Source organism: Neodiprion lecontei, chromosome 1 (genome assembly GCF_021901455.1).
Source record: "Neodiprion lecontei isolate iyNeoLeco1 chromosome 1, iyNeoLeco1.1, whole genome shotgun sequence".
NCBI classification, from domain to species: domain Eukaryota; kingdom Metazoa; phylum Arthropoda; class Insecta; order Hymenoptera; family Diprionidae; genus Neodiprion; species Neodiprion lecontei.
In genome coordinates, this window is record NC_060260.1 from 11,049,904 (window position 1) to 11,065,551 (window position 15,648).

General features: G+C 41.1%; 3 protein-coding genes across 4 annotated transcripts in view; 1 reads left to right on the forward strand and 2 right to left on the reverse strand.

Moving 5' to 3' along the window:
• The first annotated feature begins 114 nt into the window (after positions 1-114).
• LOC107217029 overlaps positions 115-15,648 on the forward strand; it is a 118,766-nt gene continuing 103,232 nt past the window's right edge. Inside the window, exon 1 of the mRNA XM_015654387.2 lies at positions 115-587. The gene's annotated coding sequence lies outside the window, so the exon portion shown is untranslated. The remainder of the gene's footprint in view (positions 588-15,648) is intronic.
• LOC107217039 lies at positions 3,936-5,327 on the reverse strand. The gene has a single exon (XM_015654398.2). The coding sequence runs from the start codon at positions 5,325-5,327 to the stop codon at positions 4,563-4,565; it is 765 nt and encodes a 254-aa protein (XP_015509884.1). The 3' UTR covers positions 3,936-4,562.
• Positions 5,375-8,415, reverse strand: LOC107217040. Of its 2 annotated transcripts, none has more exons than XM_015654399.2 (2): positions 8,288-8,415; positions 5,375-5,716 (listed from the first exon to the last, which is right to left on the reverse strand). In XM_015654399.2, the coding sequence occupies exon 2, from the start codon at positions 5,663-5,665 to the stop codon at positions 5,375-5,377; it is 291 nt and encodes a 96-aa protein (XP_015509885.1). In that variant the 5' UTR covers positions 5,666-5,716; positions 8,288-8,415. The 2 variants fall into 2 exon arrangements, with proteins under 2 accessions (XP_015509885.1, XP_046598761.1); XM_046742805.1 differs by lacking the exon at positions 8,288-8,415 and adding an exon at positions 7,204-7,322.

Below are 15,648 nucleotides of genomic sequence, written 5' to 3' on the forward strand. Positions count from 1 at the left end.
CAGGTAGAGATCACAGCACGGCGTGCAGGGATCTATCCTTTTAACGGTCAGTGATCGAGAGTAGGTATGTATAAAGTTGGGTGAACAGTCTGCGTCTTGGCTTCGAGAGAGGCAGGTGGCGTGTGTAGTGGATGCTTGTAACCGACATTCTTGAGCTAGCAGGTCTGCGATTGGTCGTTCGTTAGGCAGGTCAAGCGCTACTACATCGGTTGGAGTTAGTGGCTGGTGTTTATCGGTCGTTTGAAAATTCTGTCGAGAAAAATCGGTCCGTGACATCAAGGGTGTTCTTTTCCGCTCTGTCGAGATCCAATTCTTGTTCGAAAACCGGCGCGTTGCGTCGAGTGAAAAAGAAGCGGCCGGAAAGTTGCGCGGGAATCGCTTAAATTCCAAACCGTTCGGTATCGGTTCGCGTTATCGCGACACTTTGCGCGGAATATGATGTTTTTGTGCGGGTACATGAGGACTGGAATGTTTTGACAAGTGGAGAGTCTGCTGCGTGCCGATCGCCGAGCGAAGCGTCCTTCCTCGCCGATGAAGCTGGCCATCGATCCTCGATCGCAGCCCCACTCCGATATTTCATAATCGAGGTATGTACCAGCGTTATACGCGTGCCCTTATCTCGCTTTAAGGTTAGGTCGATGCCTCGGCTCCGGCCTTCCCCGCCCCCTCATCGGGCCCTGAACAATGCTGCCCCCCGGGTCTCGGGGTCCGGGCCCAAAATCCCGGCTCGAAATTTATCTGCGACCCGTCCTAAGCCAGCCTTAAATTCCTCGGGCATCACAGACGGATGACGATAATCAACAGGTTGGCAACTTTTGCGATATGCAACGAAAATCGGATGGTCCCTTTTTACTGTGGTTCGAAATCCCGGAGTATTCTTGAAAAGTGACGGTCTGGTCCTGACAGTCTTACGCTCACGTGATCCATCGAGGCGAATGAATCGAGGAATGTTTTTCATGGTCGTGTATTATCGGGCTGAAGTTTGTTACGTTATTGTAATGATGCATCTTTGGGAAGAGGTGTTATTTTGCAACTTTAGAATTACTTGAAGTTTGGTAAACCAAGGTGCAAAATAGTGACTTTTGTTTCAATGTTTCGACACATCGACGGTACTAACTTCAGCCTCATTGTGTTTTGTAGTAAATCGGCGCAAATTATACCGTTACACATTCAATTCAATCGCGTGCAGTCACTGGATTGGCCTTATAGAATTTTCATTTTAATTCAGACCGTGTATGCTTTAAGAATTTGTTATGATATTATGCGTAATTATGCTGTTTAATTTACAATTTATAATACTATACGGTTTAATTTTGCATTCCAATTGGAATCGTAGCGAATATGGAATGACGAAATTTTCATCTGGCATTTCGTATTTTGCCTTGATTTGGAAATAGCGATGGGATTTTAACCATTAGAAGAGTGAACGTCATACACTGCTTGTTAATTACACCGTGGCCTAATAAATCCCTGTTACGCTATTGGCGAGTACGACTAAGTTCAAGATCATTGAATGGTTATACTATTCAGTTCAACGGTTAGTTTATACAGACAGACAACTGTTCTATTTATAATACTGCACGACGACGTTGTTGAAGGACAATGGCTGATCGCGGTAGCAAATGATAGAAATTACTAATGATCTAGAACTAGATGGTATCGATATAATTGAGCACAGCTTACGCACAAGGCTGTAATGTTCTACATCTGTAATGCACCAGGTAGTGGTTTAAATGATTTGCTATCTTAGGCGTGTAATACGGAGAAATTTATACGCATTTCAAGGCTTGGTTTGACAAGGATTAACGAAGTTTATTCACACCCTGACATGTAAATCGATATTTAGTAGGTAGTTTCGAGGGATTGACAAGTTTCTTGGGAACCTTAGGAGTTATAAGTTTTTGTTAGATCAAAAAAGAAGTCCTAATAAACAGATTATAACGAGTGGTTTTGGGCAAAGTTGATAACAGGTGAAAAATTTGTATTGACATACTTGAGAGCATGTTCTTGATTCAGAATTTCGTAGACATTGTAGAAGAAAGAATTTCAACATCGTTCTATAATATTCTAATTTAACTGCTCAGTTTGTTGCATAACCAAGCAGCAAAATTTTTTCTCATGGATCTATCAACGAATTATGTCTCAAAGGTTAATCAATTGCTGAAATAAAACCCACAGAAAACATTTCATTCGGAATACAAGTCTTTCAGAATTCTTCCGTTTCAACGTCGTTGTACTTTGTCAATTGTTTTGGCTACACAGGCCCGCATTCAGATGAAGTTATTCTTTATATCTTTGTTGTACCTAATATTGTTGAGCAAAATAAAAATACATTGAGGATATTGTCAATGGACTCCAGTTGATGAGACTTACCTGCGTTGTAATTATGTTAGGATTTAAAAACTCTGTTTTTACTCATTTGCATGGTGACTGCACTCGATGCACTGAATTCTAAACGCTCAGAGTTTTCTCCCACGTAATTCATCAAGCCACCGTATCTCCGTGCCACTTTACAAAAAAGCAGTTGATGATATGCGGCCTGCGGTCAGCTATTCACAACTCTACTTCGGCTGCAGCAGTCCGGCAAAAAATTTCCCAGCTTCGGAGCAAAAAAAGCGGTGACGTAGTAAGTTTACTTCCTTAGAATAGAGATAAAATTGGGGAAGTTCTGGTAACCGTTTTCTATTTCCACCTGCACATTTTTCATTTTTCATTTCCATCCTCTTTCATTCGTCCGTCGAAGTATTCGTGTACGTGATGTTTGAACTTAACCTAACAATGCGAGTCGCGCATAGCTGCTAAATTGTTGTCAGAACGAAGGGTCGAAATTCTTTTGAAATCAGAGCTATGGCAGTGCTTTGTCGCGTGCGTTGGGCGCTTTGCAGCCTTTAATGCTCTGCATAAAGGGCATTGCGAAACCCAGTCTTTTATGAACAGCCTGCATGGTACCTGGCCAACCTGTCCTTGGACTTCCAACCTGGTTAGTCAACAAATACATTATGGCAGTTCGTTTGAAAGGACAGCGGGCCAAGTGCCACAAACTTATTGGACTCGCGCATGTCGGATACGTAAGTCGAGATCTACGTCTACGTAACATGTAAAAGGCTACCATGTGCTGATTGATTCGTAGCGCAGAATTGCAATGAGATGAACAATTGTTTGACATTTGATTTGCTTTCATCCGACACGATTTGATCCACTTTTACCGTTAAGCTATTACTTATACGAGCCATTATTAGAAGGCGCAGAGCCGCTTAGTGAATGTGCAGCATATCTACGGTCTTTTTACTTGTCAAAAATTGCAGCGAACCGCATTAGTGTTGCATTTATACCAGATATTTAATGTTCTGATTCATCTCACGCATACCGCATCTGATAAGTTCAGATTCGAACAGTTCTTTTTCATTTTACTGTATCTGTAGGTTGATGACAAAAGTAATGATGAAACAAATTCATAAGTGCATTGGTCATTATGGGGTCAGGATAGACGAGATATGCCGAATGCGAGAGACAGGGACGCTGCTAGATTTGAATTGAAAAATTAGTCAAATTAGTACAAATAGTTTTTAAGGTTTGTTGGGTGTGGTTAATAAACGCGTTATTCACGAAACTTACTTCAAAGATGCCATGTGCTAAGGTTGAAATTCCGTCAGGATTATAATTTTTTCTCCTAAATGAAGCGACATCGTTTCGCTTGCGAATGACTATAACATGTAGTTGCGTTCTCCTAATTAATACACGCCATTTGTCTATTTTTATGCGACATAATATTATGCATTTACTTATTAATCATACAGATACTCTTAGCTTAGAAATTTCGAAGACACTTTACCTTCGTAACAAAGACGGTTACAACAATACTTGTCATTTATCGGTGGAAAAAAAATAACGACAACGACAAATAGGAACATTAATATATCATGTTAACATAGGAATCAGGTCTCGGATTGTATTTAATTTCAAAGGAAAAGCTATACAACTGTTCATTATGGAACGGTAATTAAATACGGAGATTTAGTTAGTAAAAATTATTCGAGACACATAACAACGAGAAAAAGCGTAGGTGGATAGCTTCTTATCAGACACAATATTGCGACGAGTGATGGATTTCCTGCCAGACAGAACATATCTCGGCGATCGATAGTCCTGGTACATGCAGTCCGCTTCAATCAGGGTCAAGTCCGTTTGGCCGGCAATTGCATTCGTAGAAATCGTGCCTATAATCGGCTCCATAACGGAACAAGTTAATCAAAATAGACGAATAAATATCTGCGCTTCAACTTTATGCGTATAATAAAAACGGAGAGTTAATTTCTCGCCTGATAATTTTACTACCAGAAAATATTAAGCAAATATTATACACAGGTAGCTTTCTACCATACCGCTACAGACAATTTTACCCAGTTTTCGTTCTCGATTCGAAGCAGGTCAGATCTGGAATCTCATTCACAGATTAAAAAGTATCTTAAAATTGTTTCATTTCACTTGAATTCAATGGTTTTTTATGACTATAAATTCCACAATGGTCGTTCAAGATTCCGGAATGTGTGCGAATCAAGCATTCAAGGCCAAGTTTTGGTCTCCCGACAGGAGACCTCATCCTCCAAGGTCAAAGGGCAGAACTCCTCCTCCGACACCCTTCGAAGGTCCCCGATATCCGCCTTAGGTTTGAACGGAAGTTTCGACACCAGAACGCCGTGGGATTCGTCCTCGATTTCCTTGGCGACGTTCTCATCTGCATCAAATTCGTCAAAGTCCTGAGGTGTGACCTTTACTCTCGTCGAAGCGAAGTCCTTCTCCGTCAGGGTGATGGTCTTCAGTCTTTTCTTCGAGGGCTTCCCACCTTCGACCGACCTACGTTTCGTCTTTCTCGATTCTTTGACCTTTCTCATCTTCGTGGAATCGTTTTTCAGTTCTTCACCGGCGTGATTTGCTCTCCTGCTCTGATTCCTTTCGACCATCAGAGGCGGTTCGGTTGCGGCTGCAGTTTCCGGCTGCTTTTCACTGCCCAAAAATCCATCTCTCGGGTCCATGTTGTTACTGGCCTTGTTACTGGCGGCTGGGCAAACTTCGGCCGAGCAAACGCGAACGGCTTCGCTAACGTCCGGTTCTGGTGGGACGGCGGTCGGTAGAGCTGGACTCCTCTTACCAGCGGCCGCGCGGTAGGCCTGGAGGTCGGCGAGCATTTGGGGGTTTTTGTCGTACTCGGCACGGAGATAACTCTGAAATCGATCCTTGAAGTAGCCGTCGATCATCTTCCAGACGCTTGTGCTGTACCAGGAGACAATGCCGACCAGGAAGACACCGCGGAATATAAAGGCCAGCATCTTCGCTTCCGCGTCTGTGTTCCCTGGTAGTGGAGGAGGGAACCACACTACTCGTCGCCCATTATGAAATCTTTGACGATGTAGAGGGCCTCCTGCATGTTCGGCCAGGCCATCGTTACGAAGACGACCAGCGAATTCGCGATTACGAAGAGTCTCATCAGCTCGACTCCGCTGCTGGACCGAAGCCACTCGGCAAAACCCTCGTTCTGGGCCTCGTCCTCGAGGGCGATTGCGTCCTGGCCTTTGTCCTGTTGCCTTGATTCCCTTCCTTCTCTCCCGGTCTTCACTTCCTTGTTCTCCTTTGGCTCCTTCGCTTCGAGGCGAACCCGCTTCTTCATCGCTCTGCTACCTGGATCATCACGGAACCGGAACTTCCGGTGTACCTTTGCCTGGAATGAAAACGAAATGGATACAACACACGATTATCGCATTGTTGCTACCTACAATACTGTGCCAACCAATTCACCGGGGGAGGAGCTCGCACGGCGAAGAGGAATTGATGGAGTGGTGGGAAAGGAGGGACGGAGAGTGGATTCGACGTTATCACCGGAAGCCAGACGTCCCCCGGTGGTCCATCTCGAACCTGACATCGACAATTGCCATTCATACCATCCTGGACTCTCTGGCACCAATGCTCATTTTCGACCATCCGGTTACCAAAATTTCATTCATTCCTCACGGGAAACCGGCCAGTTATAATTAATCTGTATGGACTCTGCGGCACGTTATCGCACGTTCATTCAACGTCGGTGGTCCAGCTCACATCACACGCTCTTTGTGAAAATTGGGCTCGTGGATCTGGAGAATAGTCAGAATCCTATCAGAATTGGCTACGACTTCTGCGATTAAGCGTGATCCTGCTATTGCTTTTGCCAGATTGGAACCTCGTCAGGTACCTATTGATTGGTCTTCTGTAAAAACCGGTGTGTAATCGTAAGTTGTAATTAAAATTTAATCATCAGTTCAGTTCGCCACACTTGTCAAATCGCTACGATTCGGAATACCTAAACAGCGAATTTTATTCATACACATAGCAAAAAGAATCGAAATTAAAACCTCCAGCCTTAGTTGTCTTACGCATCTAACAATCGATCATTGCGCTGTCTTCCTTGTTAAACTCCTCGTCATTTCTAGCTGATCATTCAGCGTCTGATCAGTTCGTACAAACATGAGTGTTCGTTACAACAAAGAAACTCGCAGTCAGGTTCTTCACACATCGTGGATAACATGTAGATGACCGACTGCCACGTATAATTTGAAAATGATACGGATCGACGTAATAAACTTGTTCATAAAATCGACCTGGGAGGTTTCATGATGATTGTAGTTTGGTAGGTAGATTGGACTGCGGACACATCTACGAGGACATGGGTTGAAGTTAGTGCCGTTACTTTAACAATGCTTGTTTGCGAGGCATCGTTACTTTGCACCTTTAGGATTACCCAAAATTTATTGAACCATAATAAACAAAACGTACTCATAATTTGAAAAACCAACTTCCTAAAAGTTGTTCTAAAATTTTATAACAATGAACTTTTCTGTGATGTTTCGGCGTTTTAACGTTACTAACTTCACCCTCGTACCACGACCCAGTGTCCAAATAATTAGGATTCCAACCAACCTCTGGTACCTTAAACTGATCGAGCTTCTAGCGCAAACAGCACCGGCACTATACATATACTGTCTCATGTTTAGTTGTGAAAAAAATCCTGTCAGTCCCGCATAACAAAGATCATGCGCGTTTCGAGACGCATGGCACAAGAGAGATAAATTCGTCTTTGTAGGTATACGCAGCTTAAGCCGAACGTAGTGAACCGCAAATGGTGATAAATACGCGGAAAATTGTCGTCTGGGGAAATCATCGGCCTGATCGTACCTCGCGCGCAACTCTCTCACGTATGTGTAGTACTTGTAATGTTTCTTCTTGCTTATTCGGTGTTTTAAAAAAGGCACCTTCATTTACGTCCCTGCGTTACTCTGTTTTCCCACTGCAGCACGGATAGCTAGAAACGTGCAGACGACTGCCTTGCGCAATGAGCACACAAAGTGCTTCACTCTATACCTTCACTGAATCCTGTTAAACAAAGCTCTGGACTTAACGAGGGGGGGGGGGGGGGGGGGACTGTTTCCGCAATGGTACCTTGCACTCTGAAACTGCGGAATATGAATAAGGCGCAATTTCTGGTAAAGGGACCATGTAATTTGGTTTTTATAAATTTCTTTATCTGTTATAGCATTACTTTGAGTAGGTAATTAATGCGTTAATACTTTTTGCGCTGAAAAATGGGCTTCGTAACATTCCATGCCCGTGGATTATCTAATTCAATATTTATTTCTTGACTACAAAAATTTTACGTCGAATAAAAGTAACATTCACATCGAAGTAGAGAACAATATTCGATTAACCGAAAGACCGTTCCTTCCACAATGATGGAAGATATTTCGATGTTTTATTTCAAGATACACAATCATGGTTGCCAGTGAAAATGTGGCCATGAAAATTGGGAATTTGAATAACGTGAACATGGATAGAGAAGTCTTCATTGTCATAAAGCTCCAGGAATTTTTTTTACAGAGAAAATTCAGTTTTCATCAAAGTTACATTCTATTCACACAGTTTTAACTCTCGTGAAAGAAACAAATAAATACAAGTTTCAAAACCATTTAGAAATTGAAGCGTCAAATTTTCTTGTAATACCTGTTATTATTTCGATATGTTATCAAATGTTGATCGGAAAATCGTGAGAAATGTTCCAATATCGATTTTTCACAAAATTCAGGATATTTCGATCCTCGCTTTTACTCAAGAATGCAAATGCAAATGTCATGAAAATCATTATACCTGCAGGTATTTTCATCTGGATAAAATACGTACCGAAGTTAAGTCGCGTGACGCACTAAATGAAATTGGCTACAATTCTCCGGTACTTTATTGGATTAGCAAGAGGATGAAAACTCACCTCACGATTCCGGTTAGCATGTAAGTTATTTTTCCTTGCTTACTGAGAAAGCTTCTTCGTCGGCTTTTCGTCGCGGACTGACGAGCTTTCAGCGCTGCGATACCGAGTCGGATTCGCATACGGCTTCTCAAGGTGGGGCTAACTAATGTAAGCTCGTTACGGATCCCACAAAAGTGCATTTGGATTCTCGAAAATCGTTCAACGTCGGCCTGGATTGATCTCTAGTCCAGGTGTTCGACGGCGCTGATAACTCCCGGCGTAAGTAAATTTAGTGATGTTAACGCTTTAAACTTTCGAGTTGAGGTCATCTAGTACTCCTACCTTTACCGACCGAGCAAACTCACCCTTTTTTTCCTATGTTGTATGAACAAATGAACGGAAAGGTTTCAAATTTTGACGGTGCATCGCTGTTTTGTAGCGGAATACCTGAAAACTACTCATATCCGGAAAATCGACAAAAAAATGTGTGGTTTTTTACGAAATTATTGTAATTGCTAGTTCTTGTTTAACGACCTCAACATTGCATGAAAACAGACACATTTTTTTGACGATTTATCGGATATGAATAACTCTTCTGAATTCCGTTACAAAAGAGCGATGCGCCGTCAAAATTTGAACCCTTTTCGTTCGTTTGTTCGTTCAACATAGAAAGAAAACGGGTGAATTTGCTCGGTCGGTAAGGGTAGGAGTACTGCATGACCTTAAGGGCGAATCGATTAGAATACGTACCTGGCGATGATGGCATCACGGCCACAACGGACGCGAAGCTAACCCTCGACGTTTTCACAATTTCCGTCACTTGAAATCTCCACAGAGCCGAACAAGCTAGATTGCATACATTTGCATAAATACGTAAACCCCAATTCTCACTTCTACTAAATATTTGCATGTACGTAAATATAGGAGCGTATACAAGCAGCCCCCGTCAGTACGGAGGAATTTGAAAATGTTTTCCGACTCGATTTGCACCTCATCAATTTTCTCGATACACCGAGACACTCTTCAGCCGTAATTATTCCAAGGCATTTACTCACCCTCGAGGTGTAACCGCTTGTTTTTCTAAAAATCTTTCGATATTTCCCAAATATTTACCGACTTGAAATATCAATAATAAATATATCTGTCAATGCACGAATAAATCACGTTAAACTATTTTTTGAGATTTCCTACAATTATACGAAAGCCCTGAAATTAATCTACATGGTTGTTTGAATATTATTTATAAAATCCTATTGAACTTTTGAAATGTTTCGTATACAGCTTGACATTACTTTTTATGATATTTCGTTACCTTTTGACGTTTTGCGACGTCGTTAGAATTCTAAAATTTCGTCATAATACTTTACTAACAGATTCCATGCCGCTGTAAATGGCATCGTACATGCGTATATTTAGTGCCAAAGAGTGTCATGAATCGGTTGGTTATATTTCAAGATAATGGATTGTCAAAATTTGCATTACGCTGTGCAGCTATTGAGTTACATACCTACAGCCTGTATTTATTCAAACGTAAAAGCATGTCTTGTTAAATATTATACTCAACACCCGGTACACGCAAAATTTTCCGGTTAAAAACGTTGGTACTCTGTTCACAAAGTCTAAGTAATATGCGAACCGCGGGTACGTCTGAGAAAAGAAACGAATTGAAGTGAGTGCAGGTGGCAGCCGAGCTAAATAATTTCACCAGCTGAGTAAAATTTTCAAGATTAAATCTGTAATTCATGAATTCACGAACTACCTCATCATACGCGGTTAAGAACGTACAGTATTCGCTGGAATTTAAGAATTCCCGAGTACGATCCGTTTGCTTGTCGCTGATTTTTTAATGTCATTATACTTGGACAGCTACATGCCGGACTCTGGGCGTTTTAAGAGGGCAGAAACACGCGATTGCAAATTGTAAGTGGTTTGGGGTCGACCCGTTGTTGGTAAGAATTTTGGTAATACGTCGCTGCGCAATTAGGGCGACGTCGCGTCGTCAGGGAGGGATGAACGTTGCCGGTTAGTTTGGACAGGGAAAACTCGGGGATCAAATCGTGGAAGAATTCAAGCTGGCGAACGCCAGGCTCGTTCCATCAATTTGTGACTTGTTCAAGCGTAAATAATACCACGGTGAAATATTCGAAAGTTTTAAACAACGTAGCTTGAACGTGTACACGAACACTCTGACGCTACTCGTTACAGGGATGAAGAACGAGGCCGACGCTCCATCAGCCATAATCAATCAATCATCATCTAGAGTTTCACGCCTGCCTCCGACAACCCTCCAAAGTCTGCCTTCCCGACGATCAACTCGTCTCGCCTGCGCTCAACTGACCGCTGGTCATCCTCAGTGACGTAAAGTACACCTAATTGTTCCGCGTAGAAACCTGAGGTCAATTCGCATCGTGGTAGACTAATTGTTGGAGTGCAGTGAAGTTGGCGTTTGAAATTGTGATTCTTCGGAAAAGCGGTTGTACACTCGCTCGGTAATCAGACAAGAGACTTAGATCGACCAAAATTGATTTATCACAGATAACGAATTTGGTTTTATTCGACTTGCATTTCCTCTGAATTCACTTTTTAATTCGTTCCCAATCAGTTCCCATTGTTTTCCGAAGCTCAACTCGACGATTTTAAGTCATTAAAAATTTCAATAGCTTAAATTCGTTGCAATATCTTCAGAAAAAATGATCGTCGTTGTTTCGTCAATTGTTATTGGAACTCGGCTCTCAGCATTCGATGCTTTCCGAATAGTGTATTTTTTCTTAGGTATACCAATTGGATAACTTTACAATTGGAAACGGAACCTGATCATTTTGGCACTCACAATCATTTCTACTATGTTTTTCTAATTTCTGCATATTATCGCACATTGTTATGTCTTCGTAGCTTCCCTATAGAAATTAAGGGCTCTTTTTCTCCCCATCAGTACGGGAAGAAAGCAGCAACTTTGTTTCGAGTCTCGTTGAGTAACGGTTCAACCTAATCACGTCGAGAAGTTTGTAACACTTCGCGTTCGTGGTTCAGGCCTCAGATACCGAGCGTATCAGCTACGTCACTGTCCAGACCGCTAACTAAGGTCTTTCACCAAATTCCATCGTTCACGGTCTTTGGCCAAAATTCTTGGGAAATTCCGTTCTCGTGATGGAAGGGGCAAAAAGCCCTAAGCCTAGAAGACACTGTCCCTTCGACCGTTTGGAGAAGCTAGTCGGCCATTCGCAGATACAATCTGCGGAATTATGCAGCTGGCCACATCTGCTTCTGAAGGTTTGTCAGTCCGCGGTTACGAGGGATGATGGATTGTACTGCCGTCCAATTTTCCCGCCACCTAACCGTGCATGGCCTCAGTAATTGTCTGCAGATATTCTGAAATTGTTCAGTCAAAATAGATCTGTATTGTAAATATTCAGGATATGGCTGGATTTTTGCGTGTATGGGTTTTTTTGACCCTTAGGAAGTCAAATGTGAAGTCAGTTTTGAGCTGCATAGCCGGTGTTTCGACTGCTATCGATAGATGAAAAATGACTCGACCATCGTGCAGAGCGGAAAATTGTACGTTGAATTATGTCCTGACATATCGGAAACGGAGTTGGGTCAACAGATTAAGAAAAAAGAAATTTAACTTATCGACGGCATCTGGGGAATTTTGGTGAAACAATTTCTTTTTTCTTAATTTGTTAATCCGACTCCGTTTCCGACATACGAGGACGTAATTCAATGTAGAATTTTCCGAGGTCATTGTTCATCTATCGATAGCAGTTTTTGAGGGAAGAGTCAAATTTTGCTACGCAGCTCATGATTTTAGGTTTGATTCCCGAGGGTCGAAAACCCCTGTACACAAAAATGCAGCCATATCTCGACTACTTTTTATTCAGACCTATTTTGACCGAACGAATACTGTGCTAATGCCTTCGAGACCGGAAGTCCTGGTGGGGAAATTGGCTTGTCGACGGTTTTAGCTCCGGGCATGAAATTTCACAAAAGGTTTTATGGCGCAGGGTATCGGATATTCCGTCATATACACATATGTATATATGTATGTATGTATATCCGTCCATAAATCCGAGCGTGAATAAGCGGCAGAAATTTGAATACAATGCCGCTACTGAGATACACGCAGGGCACTTGCCGAAGATATTGGCGAAAAGTTAATTTCTCCCCCCTGGTGAATTTATTGGAAATAGATTTAGCAACGGTACAGAAACGTCGAAGAAGTTTTCACCTCTCAAAACCAATACTCATGGAAGCAATTCTTTCAATTCTTTGAGTAATATGAATCGTGGAAAGAACGTTACTGAACTTGTTTATTCGACCCGCGGAAGAGAAAATGTTGGAACATTAAGAATTATTGGTGAGCGTATAACTTTCAAGAACAATGATCAGATACTCGGTTTTTCAATTTTTCACGCCTTCATTTTCACATTTCAAGCATAAATTTGTTATTGGTGGAAAAATTTTGGGAATATCGTAGAAATTTATTTGCACCACTTTTTTTTAAATATTTGTTGTAAAACCTTTCTGGTTTTTTTTTTTTTTTGGAGTTGATTTTGAAACTTTGAGACTTTCGGGATAGTTGTATTTTTTTTTTCTTTCGCTCCAAATTGTAAAAAAATATAGAATAAATGAATGATAATAAACAGAATATTGTAATATTAATCGGACTTCCTCTTTCAATAAAATCCATTGGTTCTGTACCAATAGCATTGTTCTTCTCCTTGTGAAATTACCGGCAATCGTAGTTAGAAATTCAATACATTCACTACAGTTGCTCGGACCTGACTCAATTTTACTAGCTTTGATCAGGCATGGTTCGTTAGACGAGATAGTCAGTGCCAATATCGTATAATACGTCGTTTGATCGCGGCGAGGAGTCTGGAAGCGGATAAGCCTGTAGTCAGGGAAAGATTAAAGGATGAGAGACGTGTTCAGAGGCGTCGCTTTATTCTTGGCTCAGAAATTGACTCCTAACATGGTTATCAAGCTTTCTGCGTCCGCCCCGTTTACGCTGACACTGAAGCCGATAGCATTTTGCAGAAAATGACTGTGCGCAAATATTCATTGCATCTTTCATACTCGCGTTTCTTACGACGATAGGATCTCAGACTTTCATTTTCACACCCTTCGAGTTACGGTTCACGCATAATTCTATCACTGGTGAAAACACGCCGGCGAATTTCTTCCTAGAATGAAAACTTTGCACGGATTTAGGACACAAAATAAATGTTTGAAATTTTTTCTTTAGAAATGTACGCTTATGAGACTAATCCTACAATAACTTTTCTCAAATTTTCCTCAAATACACTGGCGAGAATACGAACTTAAAAAACTTGAAGATTCACGTTTGAATTGATGCTTTTTTCTACTCTTGAAACAACTTCGTCGAGCTTAAAGTGTAGATCCGACATTTTTTTTTCATACCGTAACTTTGCCGAATTCAATTCTCTACGTACAAGGTATGTAGGAAAAGATCCGAAAAGCGTAATACGCCACTAAAATCCAAGCTTATTTCTCTCACTTGCCACAAAAGAGAAGGAACAACAGATCAGGAGGGTAGAACGAAGGTAGACGTTATACCGTAGTCAATATTTATAAGCATGCGAAGAGGTATCCAGTCGGTTTATACGATCCTCCTAAACTCGAGGTGTTCCGGTTTTACAAATTTGTACAATTGTGAATTGAGCATGGAACAATGGTTCGGTTAATGAGACACGTCGATTACAATTTGAAGCGTGAATCGTATATAAATTGATTTGGCCGTTTTTCGCATTACGATAATAGTCTTTTTTTATCTAATGAAACGCTGGTGTTTAATTTTCTCCTACGATTCAAATATTCACACGATCAAAATCATTTTTCTGTTCCGAATTACCGTTCAAAGTGAGACACCATTACTGCATATATTCGTACTGCTTCTTCAGACAATTTGCGATTTTAAATTGAATTTAATTTCGTTGGAGAATTGACTTTATTGTATTTTATCGAACTTGGATTACAATTTCTGAAAGTAATACAACCGCCTCGAAAATCAACGTCTGGTTTAAGGTCCTCGAGCGGTGACGAAAGTTGTGTAAAACCTGAAATTGAGGAAAAAAACTTTGCCTTCCAATCAGGGTCGGTTGTTTCTTCCGTGAAATACATCCTAAGGGTATAAGAATTTGACCGGAGAACAAAACGGAGAGAAAAATAATGAAACAAACGAACAAGTGCAGATTGTAGAATTCAATGCTTTATTTCCCGGCGGTGATTTGCCAGACTCTAGGGGATTAGGAGACCAGCTCTCTGGAGTTTATAACGACGTGGTGTGCCAACCGCGATTTAGAATCTACTGAGCTTCTTCGTAATTAAGGAATCGGTGAAACCGGGGCTCTCAGTTTCTTATTATTGAATCAATTGATAATATTTATCAATTATTCATTGTCAGCGAATCCTGGTACCTAACAAAAAAGGCACTTTGAATGTGATCATTGGTTAATTTTTATGAGAAATTTTCGCCATCTGTCCTTATATACCTGTATAATCTGCAATCAATATAACACGTAATCTTGAACTCTCTAATCATCATTTAATAATAGTAAGGGATTTGTTTGTTATTTTTTTAACAAGAAGAATCATTTGTTGTTTGTACTGTTTTTAGAACTAAGCGATTTGAATTTTAGTTTCTTATTTTCTCTTTCATAAAAGAAATTTGTCCGATTAGAATTCCAGGTGAAGTCCCAAAATAAAACTTCACGTTTAAACATGAATATTGTTGGCTTTCGCTTCTGGGCAGAAGAAAAAGCACCTTTTCGTAAAATGATACACAGGCGTAATCGTAGAGTTAATCTAAAACTAACTGCAAGTAGATCACAAAATGAAAAGTGTAAAACGAATCTTACGCATGTGACATCGCTTCTTTCAGCTCACTTACATGCACGACGTTAAAAAAAAAAAAAAGTATCGTTCCCTTTTTGAAAGCTTGCACAAAGGACGTGAGAGCATAACGGGGGTGAAATAACGATTGGTGAAAATTGGTTGTAAATTTCAATGGTCCAAAATTCCTCTCGTATTTAATATCGTTGGTTACGGCTGACCGTCTTTTGGCGTCTGATTCGCGCGAGGTACATTATCGCGTCTAGTATAAGAAGCAGATAATATATGGAAGAGACAGACGTCTTGTTGATAGTTGACGAGGTGCTTACTTCGCTAATAAGCCGCGACACGGTCCCTTGAAAATGCGTTCTCGACGTCGAGGTTTCCGCTGCTTTCTGTCCGATCTGCCTCCTCGAAATCCGTCCTAGCCTCTGTCGCAACGTCTTTTCTCATAGAGTTTACACCCTCGCAGTTCTGGCTCGCTGTATTTACTGCCGTCACGCATTATTCACACCCGTCTAATTAACACT

Coding starts and splice junctions, on each gene's coding strand:
- LOC107217039 (XM_015654398.2), bottom strand. CDS start 5,327: ATGCTGGCCTTTATATTCCGCGGTGTCTTCCTGGTCGGCATTGTCTCC.
- LOC107217040 (XM_015654399.2), bottom strand. CDS start 5,665: ATGAAGAAGCGGGTTCGCCTCGAAGCGAAGGAGCCAAAGGAGAACAAG.